This window comes from Cyprinodon tularosa, unplaced genomic scaffold (assembly GCF_016077235.1).
Source record: "Cyprinodon tularosa strain WSP-4 unplaced genomic scaffold, ASM1607723v1 ctg259, whole genome shotgun sequence".
Taxonomy (NCBI): domain Eukaryota; kingdom Metazoa; phylum Chordata; class Actinopteri; order Cyprinodontiformes; family Cyprinodontidae; genus Cyprinodon; species Cyprinodon tularosa.
Window position 1 is genome coordinate 425,619 of NW_024038958.1, and position 26,863 is coordinate 452,481.

The 26,863-nt window shown below is 37.8% G+C and overlaps 1 protein-coding gene across 8 annotated transcripts; it reads left to right on the forward strand.

Annotated features, from left to right (window-relative positions):
* The first annotated feature begins 637 nt into the window (after positions 1-637).
* zfr2 (zinc finger RNA binding protein 2) lies at positions 638-26,763 on the forward strand. 8 transcript variants are annotated; one of them, XM_038288607.1, is made up of 19 exons: positions 638-739; positions 3,041-3,287; positions 3,513-3,633; positions 5,800-6,033; positions 6,643-6,968; positions 7,102-7,290; positions 7,480-7,720; positions 7,923-8,092; positions 10,696-10,815; positions 12,470-12,615; positions 12,990-13,125; positions 13,805-14,010; positions 14,769-14,937; positions 18,139-18,313; positions 23,065-23,153; positions 23,291-23,386; positions 23,542-23,653; positions 23,800-23,897; positions 25,339-26,763. In XM_038288607.1, exons 1-19 carry the CDS (start codon positions 687-689, stop codon positions 25,501-25,503), a joined length of 3,093 nt encoding a protein of 1,030 aa, XP_038144535.1. In that variant the 5' UTR covers positions 638-686; the 3' UTR covers positions 25,504-26,763. The 8 variants fall into 8 exon arrangements, with proteins under 8 accessions (XP_038144535.1, XP_038144536.1, XP_038144537.1 ...); XM_038288608.1 differs by having other exon boundaries at positions 3,516-3,633; XM_038288609.1 differs by having other exon boundaries at positions 3,041-3,272.
* The last annotated feature ends 100 nt before the right edge of the window (positions 26,764-26,863 follow it).

The following is a 26,863-nucleotide window of genomic DNA, read 5'->3' on the forward strand; positions in this document are numbered from 1 at the left end:
TTAAATACTTTCCTAGTATATTACAATAAACCAAACACCTCTGATGTTATGTTGTATTGTCTGATAATAACAATTAATACAGTAATCATACAAACGTAATTATTATGAACTGTGTAATAATAACATAATTAATTAAAAAGACAATAAAAAAATATAGAACATATGTCACAGTAATGCATTAGTTGTCAACTATTAACATACATTTGTATTTTTTGATAATAAAACAATCAATATTTAAATTGTATCTAATATTTATCTTTATTACCATGTATTTAATCTCCGTTTTCCAAATTATAATCATTGTCATGATCATCATTTCATTGCTGTCCAGGCGAACAAAAAATCAGTTAAAAGTATTTATTTGATTCAGGTTTGCGACGATGAATGTACTCTTCAAAGTACTTCCGTTTTCGCTTAATAAATAGTGCAGCATCATTGAAATGTTTAAAACAGGCCATTCAAATTCACAAACTTTATATATATATTTTTTTAATTACCAGTAGTTTTCACTGTAATTTATTTACCAGGAAATAACATATGTTTGCAGTTTAAAGCCCCTTTTGGCGGTCGGATTTGCATGAGTCAAAGAGAGGGGGAGGGGAACTATCTTGAAGTTAAGTTTCACGGCTTCGCTGCTGTTTGTCCCAGCCTGTGTGGACTGTACTGTAGCGGGGAGGTTGGCTAAAATGGCTGCAAGCAACTATTTCGGCTTTACACATGGTGCCAGTCCACAGTACAGGTATTTCACATCAAATGAGTTGTTGTCATTAATCTTTTAGGTCAAGGTTGTGGGTTTGTGGAGGATATCGTGGGGACGGGGGTCGTCAGAGGGGTTGCCTTGACCCTTTAGAAACGGTTAGCTAACGTTAGCTAACCAGTTTGACAGGCCAGCGTTTATCCGACTTGCGGCTTGACATTAGATGAACCTCAATTTGGACCTCCTCTGTGAAAGAACAGCTTAATGTGGACCGTTATTGTTTTTCATTTGTTGCTGTAGCGTGACATATCAAAACAAGTTAGGCGTATGCGGCTCAGCAACGCAGATGCCTGAGGCAGGTGAGGTTTTTTTTTTTTTACCGGCGTATGAGATTTTAGAGGTTTACAATGATCACTGCAGAGCTCTCTCAATAACCCAAAGTTTTAGCATATATAGAGTCAGGTGAATGCCTATAGGCCAGCAGAAAATCAGTTAGTTAGTAAAACAGCCTCCAGTTTTGTCTTTTGCAAGTTTTAATTAACAAAACCTCCTCAAGCTGACAGGTAATCTAGTAAAATTAATTATAATCTGCTGTCAGTTAGGTATGCTTTCCTTTTCCATCTACTATTGTGGTTGAATTCCAGCCATTAGGGATCCGTTTTATGAACTGTGCATCATCAAAGTTTGCCTCATGTTTTTACTTCACACCAGGATTGTTTTTTTTTTTTTTTACATGCATCACTGTAGTATGAACTATATTACCAGAGGAGTTCAATAAGTAATGCTCCTGACATACTTACAGATGTTTGATCCAGCTGAAATTTTGTATGTGACGTCACGTTATTTAAATCTCTATAGATTAAGTAGCAAATTACAGCTCTGAGCTATTTGTGGTTTCTGACTTACAGATGTCTGAACTGAGTAAAGTCTAAAATGTTAAGTGTCAAGCAGTGATCCAGTTTTTCTATTGGAAATTAAATTAACTTATGGTTATGATGCCCATTATATGACCTTGCAAAGGGTTTGACAAGGTTATATTATGGGATATTATCACTATAAGTTACTTTCATTTGATCAAAAATGTACAGTTGTGTGCGTCCTTTCAAATTCAAAAACTCAGACTTGACTCAGTTTGAACACCTGTAAATCAGAAACCATAATTAGTTTAGAGCTGTAAATTTCCATTTAATCTATAGAGATTTAAAATACTTCACATGCAAAAGTTCAGCTCCTTCAATCATCTGGAAGTGGCCCAGGGGCATTACTTATTGAATGGAATTTGTTTAAACTGTACACCTGAAGCTTTAATATTGATTAAGCACTGCCAGTTAGTTTTTAAATAATTTTATATTTAAAAAAGAACTTTGTAAATGCACAATGTGAAATGATAATTGTTACTTTTAATTATTAGTATTAGTGTTTCAGTGGACATAAAAAGCAACAAGTATTTTGAAAGTTATTTATGCCCTTCTTTCAGAGGTAAAGTCTTTGTTGGCATGAATATATTTGATGTTGGAAGGACTCTTTACCATTACCTCAATCTTTAGCTGCTCCTACAGATACTGGCTGTGCCAACAGCAAACATTAATATAAGCTTTAGTGAGAAGTATTTGGCTCAAATTAGAACATATTATTATTAAAGCGAAAATTTTCAGAGGTAGGAAATATGAGGATTCATCTAAAATTTGTGCCACAGTCATTTTAAGGGGTCTTGTTATCTAAGTTGGTACAATGGGTGTATCCTTGGCCTGCTCAAAGTTAGTAAAAAATTATAGTTTGGCAGCATTGAGGGCATTTTGAAATGATTTATGTGCTTCATTTGTTTTGTATATTGTATAATATATTTAGAACAGAAATAAAACACTGACAATATTTTGACAGCAAAGTTGACAATCGAAGAGAGACTAATGCATATGGCCAGTTGAAAATTTTCTAAGTTTATTTTTCTCTTTCTACTTGTTTGTAATCTATTATGTCAGATTAATAATTTGGAACATTGACATTTTTTTAAATAAATTTCCTTATTTATTGATTTTCTTAAAATTTAAATATATTCTTTGCACTGAAACAGACTGTAATCTTAGATGTTGTATTAATTTACTATGAAAATAAACTTTATCATGAAAATTATCAGAACTATTTAATTCAAACACAGCCAGTTTTTTATTTTTAAATGAACATTTTCTGTTAGCGTACATTTGTATTCAAAGTTACTTTTTAAAAAATAAATTCTTAGATAAAATAATGAAAAAAAATTAAAGCAGACGGACCGATGGATAAGAATATAAATAAATAAAAATTCATATAGTGTGATGCTTCTTTTTCTTCTCTTCTATCATTTAGTACCCAGCCACCCACAGCTTACTCCCATCCCTCTACTGCCAGCTACAGTGTCCAGCAGGCTCCAGCTGTGGCCCACGCTGTAACCGCCTCATACTCCCCAGCTCCGGTCCAGGCAGCCCGACCGGTGGCCACAGCCCCTTATCCTGCCTACCAGAGCCACCAGGCACCACCAGATTACACCTACAGACAGCCAGATCCACCACAACCCACCACCACTCCACAGACGTACCAGGTATACTCAGACATGGTCAGTTTCCCTTTGCTTCCTCTATAATTTTGCTCCCTTTCCTTTATAATACTTTATAACATTCTTTTTTTATTATTTCTAAGCCTACTCTTTTGGTTGCATTTAATGGTAATTCATAAAGACTGATCTCTCTGTAGTTTTCATCCTGAATGTTTTGTTATGAGACCATGAAAAGGGACAAAAACTTTGTGATGTCATGGTTTTGTTTTTGTTTTTTTTAAACAGCAGCAGGAGAACTATAGCTATGTGCGTTCTGCTGCAGTAACCACTTATGACAACAAACAGTATTACCAGACAAGTGTAGCACCAGCCCAGAGGACGCCCACAGATAACTATTACCAGACCGGTAAGAGTCATTTCTTTCTCATCTCTTGCTTTATACATTTTACTGTTGATCATAATGTTGTACAGCACAAATAACAACATTAGAGTGATTTTTGTACTGACTTATAAGTGAAGTTCTGTAAATTTGTGAACAATATAATCCTGCTTGGTCTACTCAGTAAATGATCAAATACTTTAATCTATATAACTAAGGTGATTAAGGTCTAAATACTTATGAAATGCTGTTTACACAAACTGAGACTTATGTTATTTGGAGATCGGAGGGGGAAATTATTCTCGAAATGATCCCAGCCTGACCAGCCATTTGCTTAACTCTACTGTCAGAGCCTCTTTATGTTTCTCCAAACTAAGATTGCCTAAAGTGTACCTTAGAATAGATGTAGTCTACTGATAAGTATTACATTAAACCCTAGCTTAGATATCTGAGCAATCCCCTAAACTAGGGACACGCTACTAAGTCCTTTGTCTGATTTTGCACACTATTCCTAAAGGTATATTGGAGGATGTTCTTTTTCAGGGTGGATCATCAAAATAAGTGGTCCTCCTAATTGTCAATCATTCTGGTGAGATGTTTACGTCAAGCTGTCCTACGTGCTTGTCCCCATTTTTTCTTACCGGTGGTGAGTCTGACATAGTGGAAAAAATTGCAAATCTTATTTTGGAAAGTAAGCTTGTATGAGCGATGCAAAGAGCAACTTTTAAACAGCTCATGCACGAGGAGAAATGGGCTCGTGAATGTTCTCGCATGCGTTTAATAGGCGTTTGTTTTTTAAAGTGGAGAAGGCGGATCTTTTCAAAAAGTCTCGAAAATCCTCCACTATACCTTTAATTATAAGGTCTGCTAAAGTTGCCCTCAGTCAGCAGGGGAGTCGGTACGAAAATCTGTCAGTAAACAATGAAACCAAAAAATTCACTTACTGAAACACATAAAGGTGAAGGAAACTTGATTAAATCTAGTGTTTTTTAATGAATTATTTTCCACACAGAATAAACCTGTGTTATACATCCTTAACGTTTGCTTTGTGAAGCAGCCCAGGCTTTATTAATGGCATAGTGAAAGATTTTTTCCAGAATTGTAGCTAAGAAAAATCACTTTTCAAATAAGTGTGCATGCACAGACCATCTTGACTGTTCTTCTGGGGCCTCCCTCTTCTCATAAACTTGTTGAACATTTGCTTCTTGTGACTCAGGCATTTTTTTTTTGGGGGTATACGGATAAAGCAGTTGAGCTGCATTGAATGGCTGACACCAAACCACACTGGATACAGAAACACTAGAAGTGCTCATGTGCAGCAAGAGGGAATGAGCCATCACATGGATTGGAATACGGGACAATAAATAGATGAGATGATCCCACAGAACTTGAAGCTGAAAGAAAATTGCCCACTTTACCTATAAGAACATGCAGATAACAGTGGATATTCTTATGCTTATGATGATAACATTTTAAGGTTAAAGTCAACTATGAAAGTCAATGCTAAACCCACAAACTATCAACCTCAAATGTTCCAAACTCTGCATGAAAGTTGCATAGAATCCAGTTATCCATGTCATTCTGAGTTGGATGTTAAATCTAACATTTTCTTTTACATCTAATTCATTTTATGAGGATAGACACAGAAAATTACATGGTCCAAATTCCTCAAAATATCCTCAATCTTCACCCCCTAATGGTGGGCTTTAAGTCACAGTTGCAGGATTGTTTTTAACAAGCTTGGAGTTTGCTTTAATCGGTTTGAAAATCCCTTAAAGTCTTTTATCCAGCAAATGTTAGGTATGTGATGTCTCTCAGTCCCAATCTGTTCAAAATCTGTCATGACTGTGACAGTTGTGCAGCATGATCCCAGCTTTAGACTTTACATGTGTTACTGTCTGGATTTTATTTTCCCCGCGTCAGATACATTTTCATTCTCCTCAAAATCTTCTTCTAATCAATTCACACACATCAGATTTATTGTTGTTCAAATATCAATAGACCATTTCAATGTAATACTGACATCAGTATTTTTAATAAGGGTAATTTTTACTTTGAGCTCTTTAAATACGTGGACTGTTGCTACATTAAAGAGGTATTGAGGCCTTTTGTGTGATTTTTATTTGTCAGAGCGTTCTTACCACTGCCCCTCTTTCACACTGGCTCTTTCTTCATCTTCTTGCTATGTTTCAGTCTCAGTAGGAGTGAAAAGCTCTTACAGCCCAGCTCCCTCCACTGTGTACAACCAGCCTCCTCTGGCCCAGAGGCAGGTGACCGCTCTCAAACCTCTGGTTCCCTCCAGTGCTGTGTCAACCAGCTACAACATCTACCCAGTGTCCACTAGTGTCCAACAGCCCCCAACACCCATTTCATCATACACGCCGGGCTCCTCTTTCAGCTCCACTGTTTCTGCTACCTCTTATTCAGGTGAAATAGTACAGATAAAAATCACTTGACCGCTTTTTTAAAATTAAAATTCTTAATATGAATTTTAAGACCTATTCTCGTTAAATAATGTGCTGTAATGAGCTAACTATCAAATAGATATAAAATAGATTGAAATAATGTAAAATATGATGCAAGTGCCTGTTTATACATCTTTATTATGCAGTTATAATGCCATCAAAAATGGATAGAGAGCTACTTCTATTGCAGGAATGCATCAGATTACAATGCTATTGCAAAAGGAAGAGCAAACTCCTCTGTTATTTAATACAGCTGCAGTGACAACTGAGGCCTGGTGCCCCATAGTTAGTGCCATAGTTAGCGCCTTCGAGTTAATAGTTGTCTTTAAAGCCCCCTAAATTAGAAAAAAACACACAAAAAACAGAAGTTTAATGATGAAGCAAAGGTTTCGACTGCATATTTACTGCAGAGGGGTGAATGCTTTCTCCTTGCAGTGAAACCAAAGGACACCATGTTCTGTCGGTTTCTTTTTTTGTAATGGTTGATTGTTCACAATTCCCCACATCCTACTTGATTTCATGTTTTCATAAGCTGGTCCTTAGTCTCTCCTTTCTGCTCCCTCCTCCTTAGGTATCAGCTACTCCAGTTACGATTCTATTGGCTATACCTCTGCATCCACCCCCACCTATTACCAGCCAGCTCAGCAGACTTTGGCTCAACCCCAGCCTCCACCACAGCAGCTTCAGCAGCCCCAGCCCTCCATTCAGCCGCCACCAAAACAGCTGACTAGTTCCTCTTGGAGTACCTCAGGGAGCAACATGGTGACAACTCCGACCTTAAACTCCTACAAAAAGCCGGCCTTCCACCAGAATAAATTGCAAAGGCCCAAAGGGCCTCCAAAGCAGTCTCAGCTTCATTACTGTGACATTTGCAAGATCAGCTGTGCAGGCCCTCAGGTAGGCAGGATAACATGTGCAGAAATCTGTTTTCTAGGTTAAATAATTGGAGGTGTTACCATAATAGTTTTAAAGCGATAATAATGACTGCTTATTAAACATCTGATTGGAGCGATGTCTCTTCTGTGTTTAGACGTACCGAGAACACAATGAGGGCCAAAAACATAAAAAAAAGGAGGCAGCCCTGAAGGCAGGGGGGCAGTCTGGGACCACCAATGGGCCCAGAGGAGTCCAGACCCAGTTACGATGCGAACTGTGTGATGTTTCATGCACTGGGGTTGATGCCTATGCTGCTCACATCCGGGGGGCAAAACACCAGAAGGTTGGTTATTTCTTTCTGTTACTTTTAAGAATTCTGACAGTTCTGGCAGCTACTATGCTTAATCTTCTGGCTTATTCCGTCTATTGTTCCATTGAGTTTAAGAGCATTGTCATTCTTGGGATTTTATGTTTTTTTTTGTTTTTTTTTTATGCTTAAATATTCCTCTGTCTCTTTGCAAACTATTAAAAGGTGGTTAAACTTCACACTAAACTTGGCAAACCAATCCCTTCCACTGAGCCGGTGTTGGTGAATTCTGCCCCAGTTACAACAAACTGCATAGCTGGGAAACAAACAGCATCATCCTCTGTGTCGTCCTCGATTTCAACCATTTCCACCCCAGCTGTAACAACCAAACAGCCAGCTGTAAACCCTACGGCCAAAATAACACCACAGACCAAGAAACCAGTTCCCATCAAGTTAACTCCCGTTTGTAAGTTTATTTTATTCTTCATGCCTTTATAAAAGACATTTTAATGAACTTTTTTTTATGTGTTTGTAGTATTGCAGCTACACCAGATTAATGATCAAAATTAGTCTACTCTATATGCTAAGATTATAATTCTGTTTGCACAGTTTTTTGTTTTGTTTATTTTCCTTCAGACGACTCTTTAAACTTTTGGTTTTCATTACAGCCAATAAGCCAGTCAGTGCTCCTGCTGCAGCTGCTCCTGTAACACCTGTGGCAGTTAAAGTGGAGGAGCCTGTTCAGCACAAAATTCCAAAGATGGAGCCAAAGACTGAAGATGACCGAGCTGGAGGCCAGGGTGACGTCCAGCCTGTGGGACATGACTATGTTGAGGAGGTAAGAGTGACATGGAGACCATTAAATCCCAGTTAGAGCTGTGTAGTGTTTCTGACTCCAGCTGCTATTTACAGCAGTTGCTTAGGTCTCTTTTTTTCATTTTAATTGAAAATGTCAATTAAAATATGATGTTAAAGTAAAAACTATTATTCAATTTAGCTTTATTGGTATGAATTACTGACTTGTGTATTATGGGGACACCCAGTAAAGATTTGTTAAAAACTGCCCTCATGTTTATGCAGTCAATTCTGTTCTGTTTTTGTAGCTAGCAAAGAACTTGTTTTGTAAATGGAAAAATGTGTCCAGATATGAGACTTTAGAAAACTTCTTAATCCAAAGAACTAGTTTTAAGAGTAACTTTGCTGTTTTCTAAGCTGGTTTTATTTTTTCATGTTTTTTGCTTTTTCAAATATAATCTTTTCAAATGTCTTTGTCGGATGTACAAACTGAATTATTTTCTAATTGCATCTTATTCTCAAGATTTTCTGCACTATTACCCTACAGCGAGATATTAAGTCCCAGTGCTATAATTTTCTCTTCACTTCTGGGGCAGCGAAGACGCATTTGTATCTGCTTGGATGTTAGCAGCAAAAAAAATAAATAAATAAATTTTGAAAATAGTTAAGTAACTCTCTAAACCTGTTTTTATGAAGAAGTTATTTAACGTTTTTTGTAGTATTTGTATATTTTGTTCATTTTTTCTTTTTTGATTATATTTAACAATTGTTTCCTTTGCTTGCAGCAATAATGGAACAAAAATCACTCCGTACATGTTTATTTGCTGGCAACATACTAATGAGTATCGTTTCTGTCTAGTTTGTCCCAGTTTAGGTTTATTTAAGCTTATTAACTATTGTTCTCTTTGTTAATCTGGAAAATCTTGGCTGAACGTTATTTTCCCTCGTGTGCCATCTCTCAGTTTTAGTTTTTACGGCACTAGTGGCTCGTTTTTCTGACAGTAGGCTGATAGGAAAGGGGGTATGAGAGAGGGGGAGAGACATGCGGCAAAGGACCACAGGCTGAATCCGAACCAGAGTCAGCCTGGTCGAGGAATAAGGCCTCCGTACATCGGTCATGCGCACTAAGCACTGCGACACCTACATGCCCATCTAATAGTTTAAGATTAATAACAACATTTGACAATCCATTAAATTTGGTGATGATCCACATCATAATCCGGATGCAGATGTTTTTTAAAGGATTCTTATACATTATTTTGCAGAACAAGCAGATCCCCCCCTAAACCAGAGGGTGGTAGCAGTGACTATTGACAACATTAGACTCAAAAACAAAAAGTCCAGAAGTATTGTACTGAAGACAACGACAGGAAAGGTGAACCATGCATCGCTTGAAGTTTCGATCTGCTGGTCAAAGAAGAAAGTCGAGTGAATGAAGCAGAAAAAACACCAGAGGCTGTAGAAACACACTGTGCTTTATTTATAAGCTTATTAAGGGTTTTAAGGGAATTGTTACCAAAGGTGCACCTCATGCCAAGGAACAATTCACTCAAAGTTGGTAATAACCCAGATCATGTGCCAGTTTTAGCTAAAGGTGCAAGTCACCATATGGGTTAAAATTTTCTGCATGGCAGAGGTCTGCGCTCTCTTTTTTAGTCTAAAAAATGTCTTATTGATTGTTTGTCCTCAAGTCTGCCGCACCGCATTGTGCGACCGCAAACATGACTGTGTTCCCTTGCGATTAACTGATTTTATTTTTTAATTTTCACCCAAAGTGGATGTGTTTTGATTTATAACCGCTCCTCTCTTCCTGTGAGAATGAATAAATTGCAGCTGAATTGTTGTGTAGTCCAACCTGCGGTCTATCTCAGGCAGGGCTACACACCACCTCTTGCAGAAAATCATGTTTAGTGTGTTTCTCCCTTCTGACTGTCAATGAGCACTAAACTACACAATTTCCTGTTGGATCGGAAACAAAACCGGATTCTGTGTATTTTGGCTTTTGGAGACATCATGATAATCAGGGCGTGATTAGGAGTGTTGGAAGGGGAAAATGGGTGCAGAAATTGACAGTTATCTTGCAGTGTGAACCAATCATTAGGGAAGATGAAAGCTAAATATATTAAGAAAACCGAAATTTAACATTTTAACAGGATAAAATTCATTTTATATTACCTAAATGTAATAGATGATTTATATATGAACTTTAATACCGACAAACGGCAACCCTGGATCAGTTTAAAACAACAGCAGTTGTAGCTTTACGCAATATGAGGGATTTTGTTTTGCATATATTTACCTTTTCTTGACCTTCCCTATGAGCAAACATGCAAAAACACAGTGAAAAAAAGAAAAACCATGTATTGCAGTGGTTAGATTTAATTGCAACAGAGTTACACGTAAAGAGAGAAAAGAAAGAAAGTTAAGCACTCTGGCTGACTGAAGTAAGAAACTGATGAATTTGATGAATACTTACAAGTGTTGTTACAAGTTGTTATTGTGGAATAGCTTCTGCAAGGCTTATTTCATGTTTTCTATTGCTCTTTTTAGGTTTAAATCATACCATTCAAAGAATTCTTAAGAAAAGCTTGTCTTCTTTACATTGTTTTATATTTTCAGTATTAAAAGACTGTCTCGTGCTTTCAGGTACGTAACGAGGATGGAAAGGTGATTCGATTTCACTGTAAACTATGTGAATGCAGCTTCAATGACCCCAATGCTAAAGACATGCACCTAAAGGGACGAAGGCACAGACTGCAATACAAGGTAAATGCATACAAATGTGGATAAGCTGATCCCTGCATGGTGGCCTTTTAGATACCTCTCTATGTAAATTCTATGACAGAAAATATAACTAACTGCTGTAAAGGTGGTTAGAGTGGAAATAAATGTCTGAATGTTTGCATGCTTGGCTTAGCATCCCATGTGTTTTTCTGGGATCAAATCATGATTAAAATATCCTAGGCTGCTGTTCCATATTTTCTGTTCGTCATCATTATTAGATATCAAAAAAGCATAGAACATGAAGGGGTCTCCCAAATTCATGAATGAGGTTAACTTAATTTGACAGTCTTTCAGGGGCTTAAGGCCAATTTATGCTTCTGATGAATAGCCTCTGCAATCGTCAAATCTGGCTCTGTGCAGAGATTCTGTGACCGTTGTTGCGCACCTCCAAAAAATCCTGACTACATGTCGGATGGTCACAAACCCGCGCAGACCTCAAGTGAAGTGCGCAGACAAAAAGCAGCTGTGATTGGTCCTTGGTATGCCTTTCCGGCTGTCTGTGTGGTCGTCCTTCTCGATTTGGTGGCGGGGCGCACCATTTTTAAAAACCGAGGAACAACTGCAATGGACAACCTACGCATCCTCCTTTGTCTATTTGCTAACACCATTAACAGAACCTGTTCCTCTTCGATGTCTAGCAACTCTAGATCCATCTTCGTGACCGTGATATCTTGCAGACGCGCCATTGTTGTTTTGGAAGATAAACACTCCGCCGACACCGCCGAAGTTCTCATGACCATCCACTGAAGTTCTTGCAAGTTCTTGAATAGGCTCCCCCTTGCGCTTTGGAGGGAAACTGCTGTGCGTCCCTAGAAATTCCAGACCGACGGTGCAGAAGCATACCAGCAAAACTGGTTTGCGACCAGATCCAAGCGACATTTGATGTGTGCGGATGCAGAAGTATAACCTACCCTTTAGTGGTTACAGCAGTGCGCTTATGCTCTGAGAAAGTTGCAAGTAACCGGTTCAGTTCCCACAGCCTGCACTCTGGGTCTCTGAGCAAGACTCTTTACCCCTCACTGCTCCCCGGGCGCCGCACAATGAAAGCCCCCTGCTCCCCAAAGGGGATGGGTTAAATGCAGAGAGTTAATTTTTCCATTGTGAGATCAATGACATTCAATATCTTTTTTTTTTGTTTTTCATGTAGGGTCCTCATTGGTCCATTCATTCAAGTATAGACAAGCGGTCCCTGTGGATAACATAGTTGTGCAGTTGTGGGGTGGTGATCTGATGGCACATTCAAGGTTTCAGAAAAAAACAAAATAAAAAACGCTAATGCTAATAATGGGAAACAAATTGAAAAGCAGGAAATACTAAGGCCAGCAGGATCCAATCAGGACCTGCTCAGCACCTTGTCCATTGCTATTACAGTTGCCAAGTGCCGGACCTTACTCGCCCCCTTTGCTCTTGATACTCACCACTTCCTCAAAAGAATTTTGGATCTTAAAAGGTTTTGGCTTGTGAAAATGCAGAGCAGCCAGTAACTGGAAAACCATTAGCCACATTGGCTGGTGAGCAAAACAGTCAAAACAGTCTAAACCTGTATCCATCAAGTGCTTATCAAAAGTGCACGGACACTTTTTAAATTGGTTACATTACTATCACGGTTGCCCTGACACCTTCTTTTGACCTGCAGAAAAAAGTCAACCCAGAGCTTCCTGTGGAGATTAAGCCTAGCAATCGAGCCAAGAAGCTTCAAGAGAGCAAGCTGAAGAAGCAGAAGCTGAAGGCCACGCTGAAAAGACAGAGAGAGGATGAGCAGCGCTGGCACGTGGAGATGAGGTCAGACTGGACTCTTATTCACAGGCCTAAACTTGGCCACATTTTGATGACGGTTTTGACGAATTCAGTTGTTGATACAGAAGCGATCTTAAAAAAGAAGTAAATGAGTAACATGCATCCACGTAGGTAACAACGCAAAAAGGGAAGTGGGTGAAGTTGACCAACTGACAGTAAGACTCACATGAATAGACTGCTTGTGACGCTGGTCACGCATGTGGGTTTTCTTCTGTGTTTATCACCAAAAACATTTTTACTTGTCAATCAGAAATTAGATAAAAAAAAAAAAAAAGTTTCACATTGTTTATATTAACCGGTGGGAAAGATTCTGTGTTGAAAAGTTTTTAAGGTATTAAAATTATGACTTGTTCATGCAGACGGTATGAGGAGGACATGTACTGGAGAAGGATGGAAGAGGAGCAGATGTACTGGGGAGAGCAGAGACGCAGGATGCCACCCCCACCTCCTCCACCTCTTATGAGTCGTCCCGGTATGCCAGTTCCCCCTCTACTGGTGAGCATTATTGTTCAATTTGGTTCTTGGTAGAGAAAATCTGAAGACTTTTGTGATATTTGATCAGATTAAACTTTATGATTAGTTTATCATCCTTCATAGAGTTGTCATTATAATAGCATAATTACATTATATAATGGAGGATACATTTATTCAGAATAGTGGTCCTATCGTGGAAATATTTACTTTGGCCTGTAGTTATATAGTGCTTTTTTATTCTTTCCCTCTTCTTTACTCTAAATTTAGTCAATCACTCATTCATAAACACATTCACACACGAACCACCACCAGGAGGCAATGTGGGTTGAGTGTCTTGCCCAAGAACACAACAACTGAGATGGTTGGAGCCGAGATTAAAACTGACTTTTGCACGCTGCTGTCTTAGCTCTGTGGCTCCAAGTACTCGTCTCACATTTCAATCTGTGTACAGGCATTGGTGCCGCTGCTCTTAAATAGTGTAGATCTTACCTTGTGGACCTTCTGTGTCATTATTAGCACGTATTATATGCCACTGTAGATCTGTTGCAACAGATGCTTTATTGTGTCTGGTGTGTTCAGGTCTTCATGCTCCCAAACACCAAGGTCTACTTGTTGCACGGCACTTTAGAATGACTATTAGTTGTTTGTTAAGAAGACATAAAAAATGTACCCTTGACCATAAGCCTCTCTGTGCTTTAAGAATTGTGTTTGCCGCCCTGATTCTGCCGATGATCGTCACATCATGGCAAAGCATTCGACTATTTACCCAGTGGAAGAGGAGCTGCAAGCTGTTCAGAGGATCGTCTCCCATTCCGAGCGAGCTCTTAAACTGGTGTCAGACTCCCTGCTTGAGAAGGAGGAACCAGCTTCCACCTCCCCTGCTACTGGGGGAGGAGAAGGAACGAAGTAAGTGGAGTGGCATCTATTTTTCAGATCACTTTGGCTAAAATCAAAATGCCTAACATATTTAACATAGAATTTGCACCCTAACAGACTTTCCCAAAAGAATATATGTAAGTCCCTGAGTTGTAATTTTGATCAAAGCACATATATTAAAGAAAAATATTTAAAATGTTTAATTTCTTTAACTGAATTAAAGTTTTACATTTCTGCCTCTTTAACAAATATAATTTGTGGCAATTTAATCATATAATTTAGGATAACGATGGATAAAACTCATGAAAGCTTTTTTTTGTTTTTAAAGAAAGTGTGTTCAATGTCCTATTTGATTTTAAATATCTAAGCGAACATTTTGTACATCAGCATTTGGTTTGGGCAGTTTTTATTACCTATAAACGGCTCACGCTCTATAGGTCTGACTGTTTTGCTTATAGTTTATTATTGGTCACAGGAAACTGATACGTTTTAGTCCTAACCTGAAGAATGCCTAAATAAGGGTACTCTGCAAAGGTGTCAGTATCTATATTTACTTTCCGTGCAAAGGAGAGCAAAGTGTCACCATCTGTGGCTACAGATGGTATCCTCTGCAGAAAAGTCATTATTGCATTAAATGCTGAATTTACAGAACCTTTCATAATAGAAATCTGTCTTTCAAAATAAAGGATAAATGATCAAAGAATGTCTCATTGGAGGCATCTCTAAATGTACTTTAAATATGATCATTTAAATCTTATGTCCTGTGTTGTTTTTTTTCTTCTCATCAGCGCTGAGAACCCCGCACGGCTGCTCAAAGGCGTGATGAGAGTGGGGATCCTAGCCAAAGGACTTCTGCTTCGAGGGGACAGGAATGTGGAGCTTGTACTGCTTACTGCTAAGAAACCCACCATCTCGTTACTAAAGAGCATCGCCCAGCAGCTGCCAAAGGAACTATCAGTAAGCACTCACTCAATAATTCAACACTTTTTAATTCCAAAAATATATATTTTCCTGGGTTTTCTATGTAAGTTACTTGTTGTTTTCATGATCCTGAGATCTTGCATAGGAATACTAGTCTTTTATTTTAGCTCTGCGAGATTAAAAAGAATGTGTAGGAGATGAGCATTTATATTTTTTTACTTTTAAAACAACATAATTGTATATTTTACCCTAGGGAGATGTTACAGTCCAATTCAGCATTTTATCTTCATAAAAGGTGAAAGTAGTTTAATGTACAACTTTAAAATATAACCTAATCCACTTAGTCAAAGCGTCATCTTCAAGCTCTACAGTGGATATTGTTTAATATTTTTGTGTTTCAGGCTCATTCCTAAAGGATTTTGTTTTTTCTCTTGAAACATCATTTAAATACAAAATAATTTACCAACAAAATATTGCTGACATATTTTTTTTTTTTTAAAGAAATGTTGAAAAAAGAAAAAGCTTAAAGATCAAATGCATGCATTTTTCCTGCCTTGTCACCCCAATAATAGGTCTCTTTTGCACTGCTGGATCAAATTTATGTCCATCGAGCTGATAATTTGGATAATTTTCCTACTGAAAGATAAACTGGTTCCCAGGCTGAGGTCAAAAGCTCTCTGGAAGCAGGTTTACATTCAGGAAATCTATGCCGCATTCATAATTCCCTCTGTTCTGAATAGTTTACTTCTTTATATCAATGAAAACCACCCACAGAGCATAATGTATGCTGCCTCCACCATATGTCATTGTATGGATGAGTTTGGTCAGGTGATGAACAGTGTCAGTTTCCTTCAAAAACGACACATTTTCATAAAAAAAAAAAAAAAAAAACTGTTTATTCTTTGTCTTATCAGACCAGAGAAACTAATTCCTCGTAGTCTCTGAGTATTTTAGGTGCTTTCTGACAAACTCAAGTCATGCTGCCATGATACTGGGAACTGATTCCGGCCTGACCACTCTACCATAGAGATCTGGTTTGTGGTTTGCTGCATAATTGTTCTTCTGGAAGATTCACCTTTCTCCACAGAGTCTATAGAGAAAGACGCTATAGAGCTCTGTTCAAGTAATCATCCAAAACCAGAAAGGTTTGAAATCTCCCAAGACATGGCTTTTATCCTTAACTAGAAGGTCAGTCAGGTAGAAGATTGATCAGAGGAGAAGCCTAGAGGCCCTTGGATATCTGCAGCTCAGCTTGGAGATTCTGTCGATAGGATAACCCATAGTAGTGTACCAAGTCTAGCCTTATTGGAAGAGTTGCAAGAAGCATGCTCTTACCATACAAAGTCCTATTTGCTGATCTGTAACCAAAGTATTGGACTAAGTTCACACTGCAGGCCTTGATGCTCAATTCCGATTTCTTTGTGAAATCCGATTTTTTTCGCGTTGCCGTTCATATTTCCAAATATATTTGACTTGAATGTGATCTCCTGTGTGAACTGTAGTCATACAACGCAAGTTTCTCGCATGTGCAGTAGTGGATGTAATGAGGTCACAGGCCAGCGTGCTCTTTTTTTCCGGAAGTAAACATGGATAGTAGTGCTGGCGCACATCTAGCTGTCTTTTCCAACCATTAAAAACACAATCTTTTCAATATGTTTAAACATAAATACTGCTCTCCGCATCATCATCTGCCATGGTTGTTGTTTTACTTGCCGCTTCTGCGTAGCAAGACGCAGAATAGTGACGTTTGTCGGGTATTAATGACGTTCAGTTCAGATGAATCCGACCTGACCGTTCAAACACAGGTTGCATTTGAAAAGATCAGATCCGTATCGGATTCAGGACCACATAGCCAAGTGGCCTGGGTCGCATTGGAAAAAATCAGATCTGTGTTGTTCAGACTGTCATGAAAAGATCAGATCCAGGTCGCATATGGGCCAGAAAATCGGATTTGGGTCACTTTAGGCTGCAGTGTGAACGTAGCCTTGGATGCAGTAAATAAGTGGCTTTGGTAAGATAAAGCCAAAGTTTAACCTTTCTTAATTCAACCCATCTGTGGCGGAAAAAGTAACTGTTAAGCATGACAGCAGCATTGTGGAGATCTGCGGTAAAAGGAAGGCATCTTTGATGGGACGTCAGTTCTAAAGCCTTGAGATTTGGGTACAGACACACCTTCCAGCAGGAGGACCCTAAACATTCAGCTGCAGCTGCAACAGAATAATTTAGACTTAAGGACAGGAAAGCCCAGTAAAACTTAACAAGAACATCTTGAAAATGTGTTGTTCACAGATGCTCATTATGAATTTTCAAAGTCTGAGCTTATTTCAAAGAAAAATGGGCATGCATTTAAATCTCCACTGTGCAAATTTATAAGGATATTCAACAGATAAGGGGTTCTACAAAGCATGGCCCTCATGGTGGTAAACTGTAATGTGCCAAAAAGTATCAAAACTGCAAAGCAAACCAAAAAAACTTACTTGGCTCCTGGCTTTAATCCTCTCTGGACATTCAAATCAATATGTGGTGCAATGTGCTGATGAAGGTTCTCAGTCATCCAGGTCATAGTCTTTCCATAAAAATGAAAAAAAAATATCCACTGGACTTGGTTTTCAAGATCTTGAAAACCAAGTCCAGTGGATATTTTTTGAATTTTTACGGAAAAAAAAAAATGTGGTGCAATAATGTTGTGGGGTAAGACCTTAAAGTCACACTGTCTGTTATGAAATTTCTTTGCTTTTAGAAATCTAGACTCTCTTTTTGTAGGATCATCTGGGAACTCAAGCTGTTGGGGAAATTTTCTTTGCTATATTTAACCTAAATCTTCTTTCGGTGTGAGGGTAGAAGACAACTTATTCAACATTACCATGTATTCCCCACTTTTATCCCTCCTGCTGTGGCAGTTTGAATGTTTTATCAAAGGAGCTTTCCACTGATCTTTAGATTTACTGCCTGGTTATGACACCTGAATCCTACAGAGTGAGATGAGACATGTTGTAGTCCCCTCCCAGTTTATGTCAAAATTTTATGGCTTTAACTACATTGTTAATCACCCATTAATACAATTCCTCATAGTGACCTTTATTTTCCTTTATAAGGTTACTAAGTCCCAGCAGCCTTTAACAAAGGTTTAAAGAAACACTGCAGTGTTGCATCATAACGTAATCAATTAAGGCTATTTTTACCCCTACTCCCTTCCTCCTCTGTAGTGAGTAATCCAAGTGTCCTTTTAACCGGCAGACATTTTCTGAAGATCAGTATGAGGTGCAGGCTCATCCCGAGGAGGCGAACATCGTGATATGTTCAAGCCAGGAGCCCAAAATGCAGGTGACCATTTCTCTCACCTCGCCGCTGATGAGGGAGGACACTGCTGCTGAGAAGGACAAGCAGGCAGAAGGAAAAGCGGCTGAGAAAGGTTAGAGAAGCCAAAGCTTTCAGTACCAAGCAACCAAATGTGTAGCACACTTCTATAACTTTCCCTCTTACTCCACCTTTTAGGGATATAAATGTTACCCACATAATTAAGTAAAATTATGGGGATTTATTTTTCAGTGCCCACATTTAAGATTTATTTCAACTCCTAACAATTTAATCATCCTTTTATTTGTCCCACTCTTTATCTCCCAATTTCTTTGCAGCTACACTAGTCCACCATTTATTTTGTAATGGGGATCAAAAGCCCGGCTCTCCGACCTTTCTGTGCCAACACTGTGTCTGTTAATTTCATGAATGCATGCTCTAGTAATTTCCAGAGCCTTATATTCGATGACTATCATCGTCCTGATAATGCACAGGGACGAGCATTTTTCCCAGCTGCTGTTGTTTTTACAATTACTACCATTTATAATCAGAAGTGCCGCATCTCTGCAACTGTAACTGCTACATCTCTCATCCCCGTTTCATAATAAGTCATTATCTATGGTGCTTTAACAGTATCATAGTGATGTGCATTAACGATGTGCTGCTTACCTTTATTACGGCTGCACTTTAAAAAATGAAAATGTCTTGAGAGCTGTAGTAAACGAAATTTCTTTTTTTATACACTCTGTGTGTACAAAATGATAAAGTGTTTCTAAGTCTATGTCTAACTCTAAAAATCACAGAGGTGACAGTGTTTCCCATAGGCTTACTGCTTTTTGGGGGGCAGAAGGAATGGCACAAAACTCTGACATGGCTCATTGTGTTCATGAAACCTCATTTCCCACCACAACTGCTTGATAATGCTATCTAAATAACTTAAGCATATTGAGCAAAGCGCTGTATATTAAAGGAATAGTACACCCAAAACATGATTAGCCTTCATTTTCTACTCACCCCCATGCTGAACAAAACTCTGGAGTACTTTTTTGATATCTCAAATGCATCTGGAGATCTGGGAGGCTTCTTGCTGTCTGCTGACATTCAAATAATGGAGGTCTATGGCGCCCGAGACAGAAAGGTCCATAAAAGTCCATAAAAACGTGTCAATATTCCTCCATACTGCTCGTCCAATGTATTCCAAGTGTCCTGAGTGGGTAGCGTCCATAATTTACTCGAAACGAAGTCATTTAGAATGTTTTTAGAGCATAAACAGTAGTGTATAGGATTTCCTAATAGCGCCCCCATGCGCGCTCACGACGCTACGGAAGCCGGCAGACCAAACCAGCGCATTCAGCTCGGCAAAGAACTCATGCTCTTCCTCAACACTGAAGTCCTCAGACATTTTTCTTTCGTTGTTTCTTTCTTTGCACAGGTAAACAGCACATTTCTTCTTCTACGCTTGCATTATCGGCAGAGCAGACGCTGAATGCGCACTTCCTTCCGGTTTGGTCTGCCGGCTTCCGTAGAATCGTGAGCGCGCATGGGGGCGCTATTAGGAAATCCTATACACTACTGTTTAGGCTCTAAAACGTTCTAAATGACTTCGTTTCGAGTAAATTCTGGATGCTACCCACTCAGGACACTTGGATTACATTGGACGAGCAGTATGGAGGAATATTGACACGTTTTTGTGGACTTTTGTGGACCTTTCTGTCTCGGGCGCCATAGACCTCCATTATTTGAATGTCAGCAGACAGCAAGAAGCCTCCCAGATCTCCAGATGCATTTGAGATATCAAAAAAGTACTCCAGAGTTTTGTTCAGCATGGGGGTGAGTAGAAAATGAAGGCTAATCATGTTTTGGGTGTACTATTCCTTTAAAGAGAAATATCACAGTCATGGTATACTGACACAAACACTTTAAATAGAAAGCATATATTATATAATCCAGTTGCTTCTGCTTCAAGCAAAAAATAGCTGCATTTATTACATTGGTTCTACTGAATTCATCATATTAAATTATTGGCATTGATAATGGTGTGAAGGACAGAGGTTTCCACAAAGTTGTACCAGAATTGACTCAAGACCCAAACTATTGGTTGACCATACAAGCTTATTAATGAATTCATCTAAATTTAATTGACCTTATCAATTAACTAACAATTATTTGATAAGTGATCATTTTCTGAAAAAGACTTTATTTTATGTCCAGTATCTTTCCATAACATAAAGGGCTATATTTTTTTTACATTATGCAGAGTTAAAAAACAGTATACCATTATATTTGAAGTTTTTATTGTACCAGCTGTTTTAAATCCTGACTGAATAAACAAAAAATGCTTTCTTACACATTAAGATTATTTATAAGATATAACAAAACAGGAAACTATTTGTTTATTGGATCAAAAAGATAAATAAAATATAGGAAACATTTATGGTTTCCAATGTACAGAGATATAAAACTATCATTTAAAGGCAGTATGTTGCTCTGACGTGCTATTGGACTGTTTTAAGGGATGGCCAACCAGTTCATCATCAGGAGGCAAAATAAATTCCAGCACCAGTTCAAAGCGCCATACATTCCTATTAATTTAAAACCTAAACATTTTAAATCAGTTCATCTTGTTTGTTAATTGAATTCTTGAACAAAAGAAAAAAGGATGTGCATCTTTAGCTCCATTGCATCACTTTCCATGTGATAGACTGTCTTAAAACAAAAAGTGTTAAAGTGCTGAACAAGAAAGGAGGGGGTTAAGTCCAAGGGAGACTTAAAATCGAAGGAAATTACACACTGGAATTTACTCTTACACATCATAATAAACTATAAGAACTGTGTGATAGAAAAGATATATATATATTTTTAACTTTGTCAAAGCTACTTTACCTAAAAAGTTGGAAACTGCGTGCCTTGTGTATGGTCGGTGTTGGTATATGCATGGTAGGGGAAACACTAGATTACTTCCCCATAAACTCTAAAAAAAATCATTGTGTTGTGCAATCATTTCTGCATAAGTAACTGTTAACATTTCTGTGTGTTCTTTATAAAGTCATTGTGAAAACATGGTGCAAATGTTTTCAGTCAGTCCTGGTTGTTTACTTTGTGTTTGTTAATCAGTGCCTTCACTGTACCACCAGACCATAGCAGGCCAAACTCATAGGAAGACCACACTGATGAACATACCACTAAGAAGAGACGTTAAAAACATTGTTAGCTCATTTTGAAGGCTTTTCATAACTGAATAAAACCCTCATCTTGATAATTGACAGAGGATCTGTCAATTAACTGCTCCTTATTTAAAGCTCTGAAAATTATGGTAATATGGATTTGTGATTCTTAGTGGTATGATGCTGTTGGCTTCAAAACAAATATTTTTGTTTTTCTTTCCCATCTAAGAAAACATACCTATGCAGTTTTCATTCATATGGAAGTGTGGAAAGCCCCATGTCTGAGCATATGAAATTCTTTAACATTTTAGTAATAGCTTACCCCATTTGTGCTCTGAATAAAATTATTATTTTTTTAGGCTCTTTCCTTTAAATTTGTCCTTGAAGTCCTGTCTATATTTATGCTGTTGCTTTATTGGCATTCAACACTCAAGGAACCATTGAATATTAGATTTTGTTTTAGTTTGTAGGGCTAGTTAAATTGCATTCTTTTATTTATCTTCCAATATCATCATCCAGTGTCTTATAACACTGAAGCAGTCTATTTGTTTGAGATTTACTCTCTAAAAACATACAATAAAGTGTTAGGTTAGAAATGTATTTAAATATATATATATATATATATATATATATATATATATAATTATTATTATTATTTTTTTTTTAAGTCAGCCACACTTAGGTTTTCTAGAGGTATTTTATATTTCTTTTTAAAGGGCTATTAAATGTGATTTTCAATTGTGGAATGAGGGGGAAAAAATGCACTGATCTGCAACACAACAATCTGCGTTACATTGTCCAGGTCCCTTTAAGTCATCAAAACAAAACTCAGGGAGTTTCCCCGAGTCTTTCACCAGAAAAGCAGATAATCTTTTAAATCCTCAGTAAAGGGGAAATGTGGAGTTGGATCAATACCGAAGTTTTACTGATACAGTTATACACACATTTTGGTGATTGAGAGAGAAAAGTTAAACTTTTTTAGGACATTGCTCTATTTTTCAGAATGCTACATCAATGTCAGAATGGGCATTCCTATCAGAATATTTATTTTCTTTTAAAAGCTACTACCTTTTTAATGCTTTTGTTCTTAATGCTGTTTGAACAATGAATGTGCGGCAAAATAGAAAAACAATATACCAGGTAGACATGTACTCCACCTCTATTTATGTAATTCTTTGCTGTAGCAGACAGTTTTACTTCCTGTAATGGATTAACACTAGTAATGCCATTACTGGCACGTTTTCCTTCGGTTTAAGGCTGGTGAACACAAACCGAAACTTTTAAAGGAAACCTTTGAAAGGTGTGTCTGTTTTAGCAAGCAAACCCGAATGTGTAAAAGAGTTGATATTTGGATCACGTGTGGAGCTTAAACTAGCTTTGGATTATATTTCTGGCTGTCTCTCTTTTTTTTTTTGTTTTCATTCCTTGATATTCATTTCTCACTAGACAACGTTAAATGTAGACAATTAAGAAACTGCCTACATTTAACATTTGTTATTGTATGTTTTTATCCCCATGATTTATTTCATTTCTGGCTAAATAAGATTACATGAGTGTTGAACCTGGTGGGGTTGTATGCTTTATAAAAAAATAACCCAATGTTAAATTTAAATCCACAGTAACAGCTTGAGCCTTTTACTGCTAACATCATGTGTAGTCTGTGAGATCTTGGTTACAAAACTGTATTTTTTGTTCTCAACAGATGTGTCTGATAAAGACCCTCTGGACGTTTTAAATCGAAAAAAATGTTTGGACAACCTGGCTGCTCTCCGACATGCCAAATGGTTTCAGGTATCCTCAATAAAATGTTTTATTTTAGTCTATGTGGAATTGTTTTAAGATCTACTGTAAGAACTGTTTCCACAGTTAAGTTTCCACAGTACTCCAAGATGTCTCTTTTAACGACATTTATTTTTTGTTCCCTAAAGGCTCGTGCAAATGGATTACAGTCATGTGTGATCATCATTCGGGTGCTGAGAGATTTGTGTCAGCGTGTTCCTACCTGGGGGAGGCTGCCTGCCTGGGTAAGTTTCCTTCACTGATCATGTCTGGTAGTTTTTATGCAGTTTTATCAAAGTGCTATCACTGCACTAATGAACTACATGTGAAAATATTCAGTTTCAAGAGATTTAGAAGGAACATGAAAACATAAGACTATAGTTTACATTTTTCTTGTTAGGCAATGGAGCTGCTGGTAGAGAAGGTGATCAGCAGTGCCACAGGCCCGCTTAGTCCAGGGGAGGCCATGCGCCGGGTCCTGGAGTGCATCTCCATCGGCATCCTGCTTCCAGGTCACACACTAGCACAACCTTGATAAAATTTAATAATTAAAAAAAAGATGAATATGTCAATAAATGCCACATGCCTTTTAGACCTCTCTGTGTTGTTGGTTGGAAAGAATGTCGCTGTCTCATACTGTTTTCTCTCCTTCACACAGATGGCCCAGGTTTGATGGACCCCTGTGAGAAGGAGCCAACAGATGCTTTGAAGAGCATGAAGCTTCAAGCCCGGGAGGATGTAACTGCCAGCGCACAGGTACTTACACTTTTTATGGGACATTGCACATCTATTCATATATTGTTTTTTTAAAACTTCGACATGTTAAAATAGGATGAAAAAAGATGCATAGGTTTTAGTTTCCAGAAAATAAAAAACGCTAACATTTTGGGTTGAGTTTTGGTATTAAGCCTTTGTCTGTCATAATTTCTGTATGCCTCTCCGAACTTTCTTCATCTACAGACCAATTTTTTTTGGGCCCCATTATTTTTACAAAGCAGATTTTAGCACAACTGACTTGAAACATGCTCCAAAGGATTCAGGTCATGTTAAAACATAAAAATGCTTTATCTAAACCATTCTCTCAGAGGTAAACCTTTAACCTTGCTTGAAGGCTGAATCTTTCGTTATCAGGTAAGATACATACAAGAGTCCACCTTGTACCGATTCTGACCCAAAACGGGGTCGGACTTGAATGTTGCACTTTTGTGGTTTAAGCCAGGACGAAAAAAGTATAAGAGTAAAAGAGCTGCTGAGCCCACAACCGAGTCAAAAGTAAACATGGTAGCGCTGGCGGACGCATGCGTAACTGCTGTTTTCACATCTGTTTTATTTATTTTAGAATCCACAATGTTATCTTTTGAAAGAGGAACAGCAAGAGAATAAAGGCATAAGCTTGTTGTGGTTATGCTATTTCATTTATTACTGTGATTGGCTAAAACCAAGCTTTGGTGGGCAGGTAGGAGGCATTGCTTCACCTTCTACGGAATGTCCCTCCTTTCCCCGAACAGATACAATGGGAGTAGAGCTAAAAAAGATAAGTATAATCATGATTAATTGATTATTGAATTAATCATCAATTACTAATTTAGTAATCGATTAATCATTAACTATTAGTATAGAGACTCTAAAACATGCCTTTAACCCACTTAGAGCAGTAATTATACCAAATTTGCAAAAGAATACATAGATATTCTGAATTTAAGATAAAAAAAAAAAAAGTGTCCATTAATATGCTGTACTCAGAACTCCTCTAATGGAAAAGTTTTATACTCACCTGGTTTGATTTTGTTAGAAATCTCCTTTAAGGATCCTTTTGCTATCCGATTATTAATTGATTCATCGGAAAGATAATTGAAAAATTAATCGATTAGCAAAATAATCATCAGTTGCAGCAGTTTAATAATGTGTGGAATTAAACCTAAGTACTACACTTTATCAATCTGTCTTAATAGGTTAGTAAAGCTTCTCCCTGGTCCAAAGTATTTTGCACCCTTTAGCAGCTATTTTTACTTCACACATATGCTCTTTTTAAATCTTGTTTTATATACTTTAAAATCCCCCAAAAGTGGGGATGGGTATAAGACAAAAAAAGATGTTTGGATACATTGTAGAAGCTCTATATTTAACTCCTTAATGCCACAACACATAGCACCAAAAAGGTCCACTTTCTGACCTGTTGTGTTTTTTTCTTTCCCAGCATGCTTTGCGACTCCTTGCTTTCCGCCAGATTCACAAGGTTTTGGGCATGGAGTCCCTTCCAGCATCTAAGGCCAGCGCACGCAACCGCAAACGGCGACGGGACATCAGTGACACGGGCGAAGGAGAGGGGGAGGGCAAGAAAGACAAGAAGGAGGAAGCTTGACCTTTGCCACCGCAGCAGAGATTTTTGCTAGTTTAGAGACTGGTAGAATGTCACTTTCTTTTCTATCTCAAGCAAATACTTACACCCACAGATGTACACTTATGACTATAACCTATGATTCTACATGTTACATGTCTACCGTTAAATAAAGAGGAATAATTTGTTTGGAGAGTTTAGGGGCTGAAGACCAGATTGAATGCAGTGTATTTTGAATCATGATGGAAGGAGGCATCATTCCAGCTTGCTTTAACACTAATTAACCGAACCCTCTTTTTTATTTTAAGCCATCACCACCACTGGTTTACAGTTTTTTTTGTACACTATGGCTCCTGCACCTCGCGTTTCATTATTAGTGCTTAATACTGCTGCTTTTCAGGACAGCTCAATCTGACTCCTGATATCCTAAATAAACTTTGCTGCTAAAATATGTTCATTATAAAAAATAGGAATCTTTGCAATGTTTGAGGAAGAAACACATGCAGTACTGTGATGTTTACAGTGCCTAAATATATGGGGGGAAAAAACAATAATAAAAGGAGTACAAATATTCAGGTCACTTTTGCCCCATCAAAAGCTAATGTTATATAAAGATACTTTATGATGGAGCTCAAACCTTCAAAGAAACTTACAAATAAGGTCAAAGCTAACCTATGTCATGAAACCTATTGACAGGAACTAACCTTTGAGGTTTTTTTTTTAGGGGGCTCGCACTCTGCAAAAAGAGGCGTTTTCTTGCACACTGGTCTTCAGAGGAAACAAAGCACTTAGAAGATAACAATTTATGCAGCCATAGTTTTATCCTTTTGTATTATATACCTTGAAATCTTTTTTTTTTCTTTCAGAGAAGATTTATGTAGGAGGGGATCTTTAGTTAGAAAAAAAGGATTCAAAAATCTGCCGTACAGATGAAATAAAGTCCCTTGACTTTCTTCCTTGTGCCTGCATCATGTGTTTTAAAAAAGATTGATAAGAAGAAAGAAACAACTTCTTTTGTGTGGTTAGTGTTTCAGTTAATAATGGAGAACATGTGGGGCAGGAAACGGTTGCACAACTTGGGGAAAAAAAACAATGTGAGAGAGTGACTTGACATGTTTTAGTTTGATTTTTATTTACAAAGAGCCTGATGTGGGTTCTTATTTTATTTCCTAAGGACGTCGCAGTCTGTTTTTGTATCGTTTAAACGGGAAGTGTGAACGTCGCAGTCCTATTATTTGAATGTACTTGTAGTGATGCGTCAAAATAAAGAGTGTAATAAATACCTGTCAGACTTTTTTGCTTCCTCTTATTATCACTGGACTCTGGGGGGAGGATGTGTTGATACAAACTTGCAGTGCGTCACTTCTTGCGCCGCCTATCTGAA

What these genes read in the sequence shown, in the direction of transcription:
- zfr2 (XM_038288607.1), top strand. Translation starts at nt 687, where the DNA reads ATGGCTGCAAGCAACTATTTCGGCTTTACACATGGTGCCAGTCCACAG. An exon ending in GGGGGGCAAAACACCAGAAG is followed by an intron (nt 7,291 to 7,479) that starts GTTGGTTATTTC and finishes AACTATTAAAAG; the next exon opens with GTGGTTAAACTTCACACTAA. An exon ending in GACATGCCAAATGGTTTCAG is followed by an intron (nt 23,154 to 23,290) that starts GTATCCTCAATA and finishes TGTTCCCTAAAG; the next exon opens with GCTCGTGCAAATGGATTACA.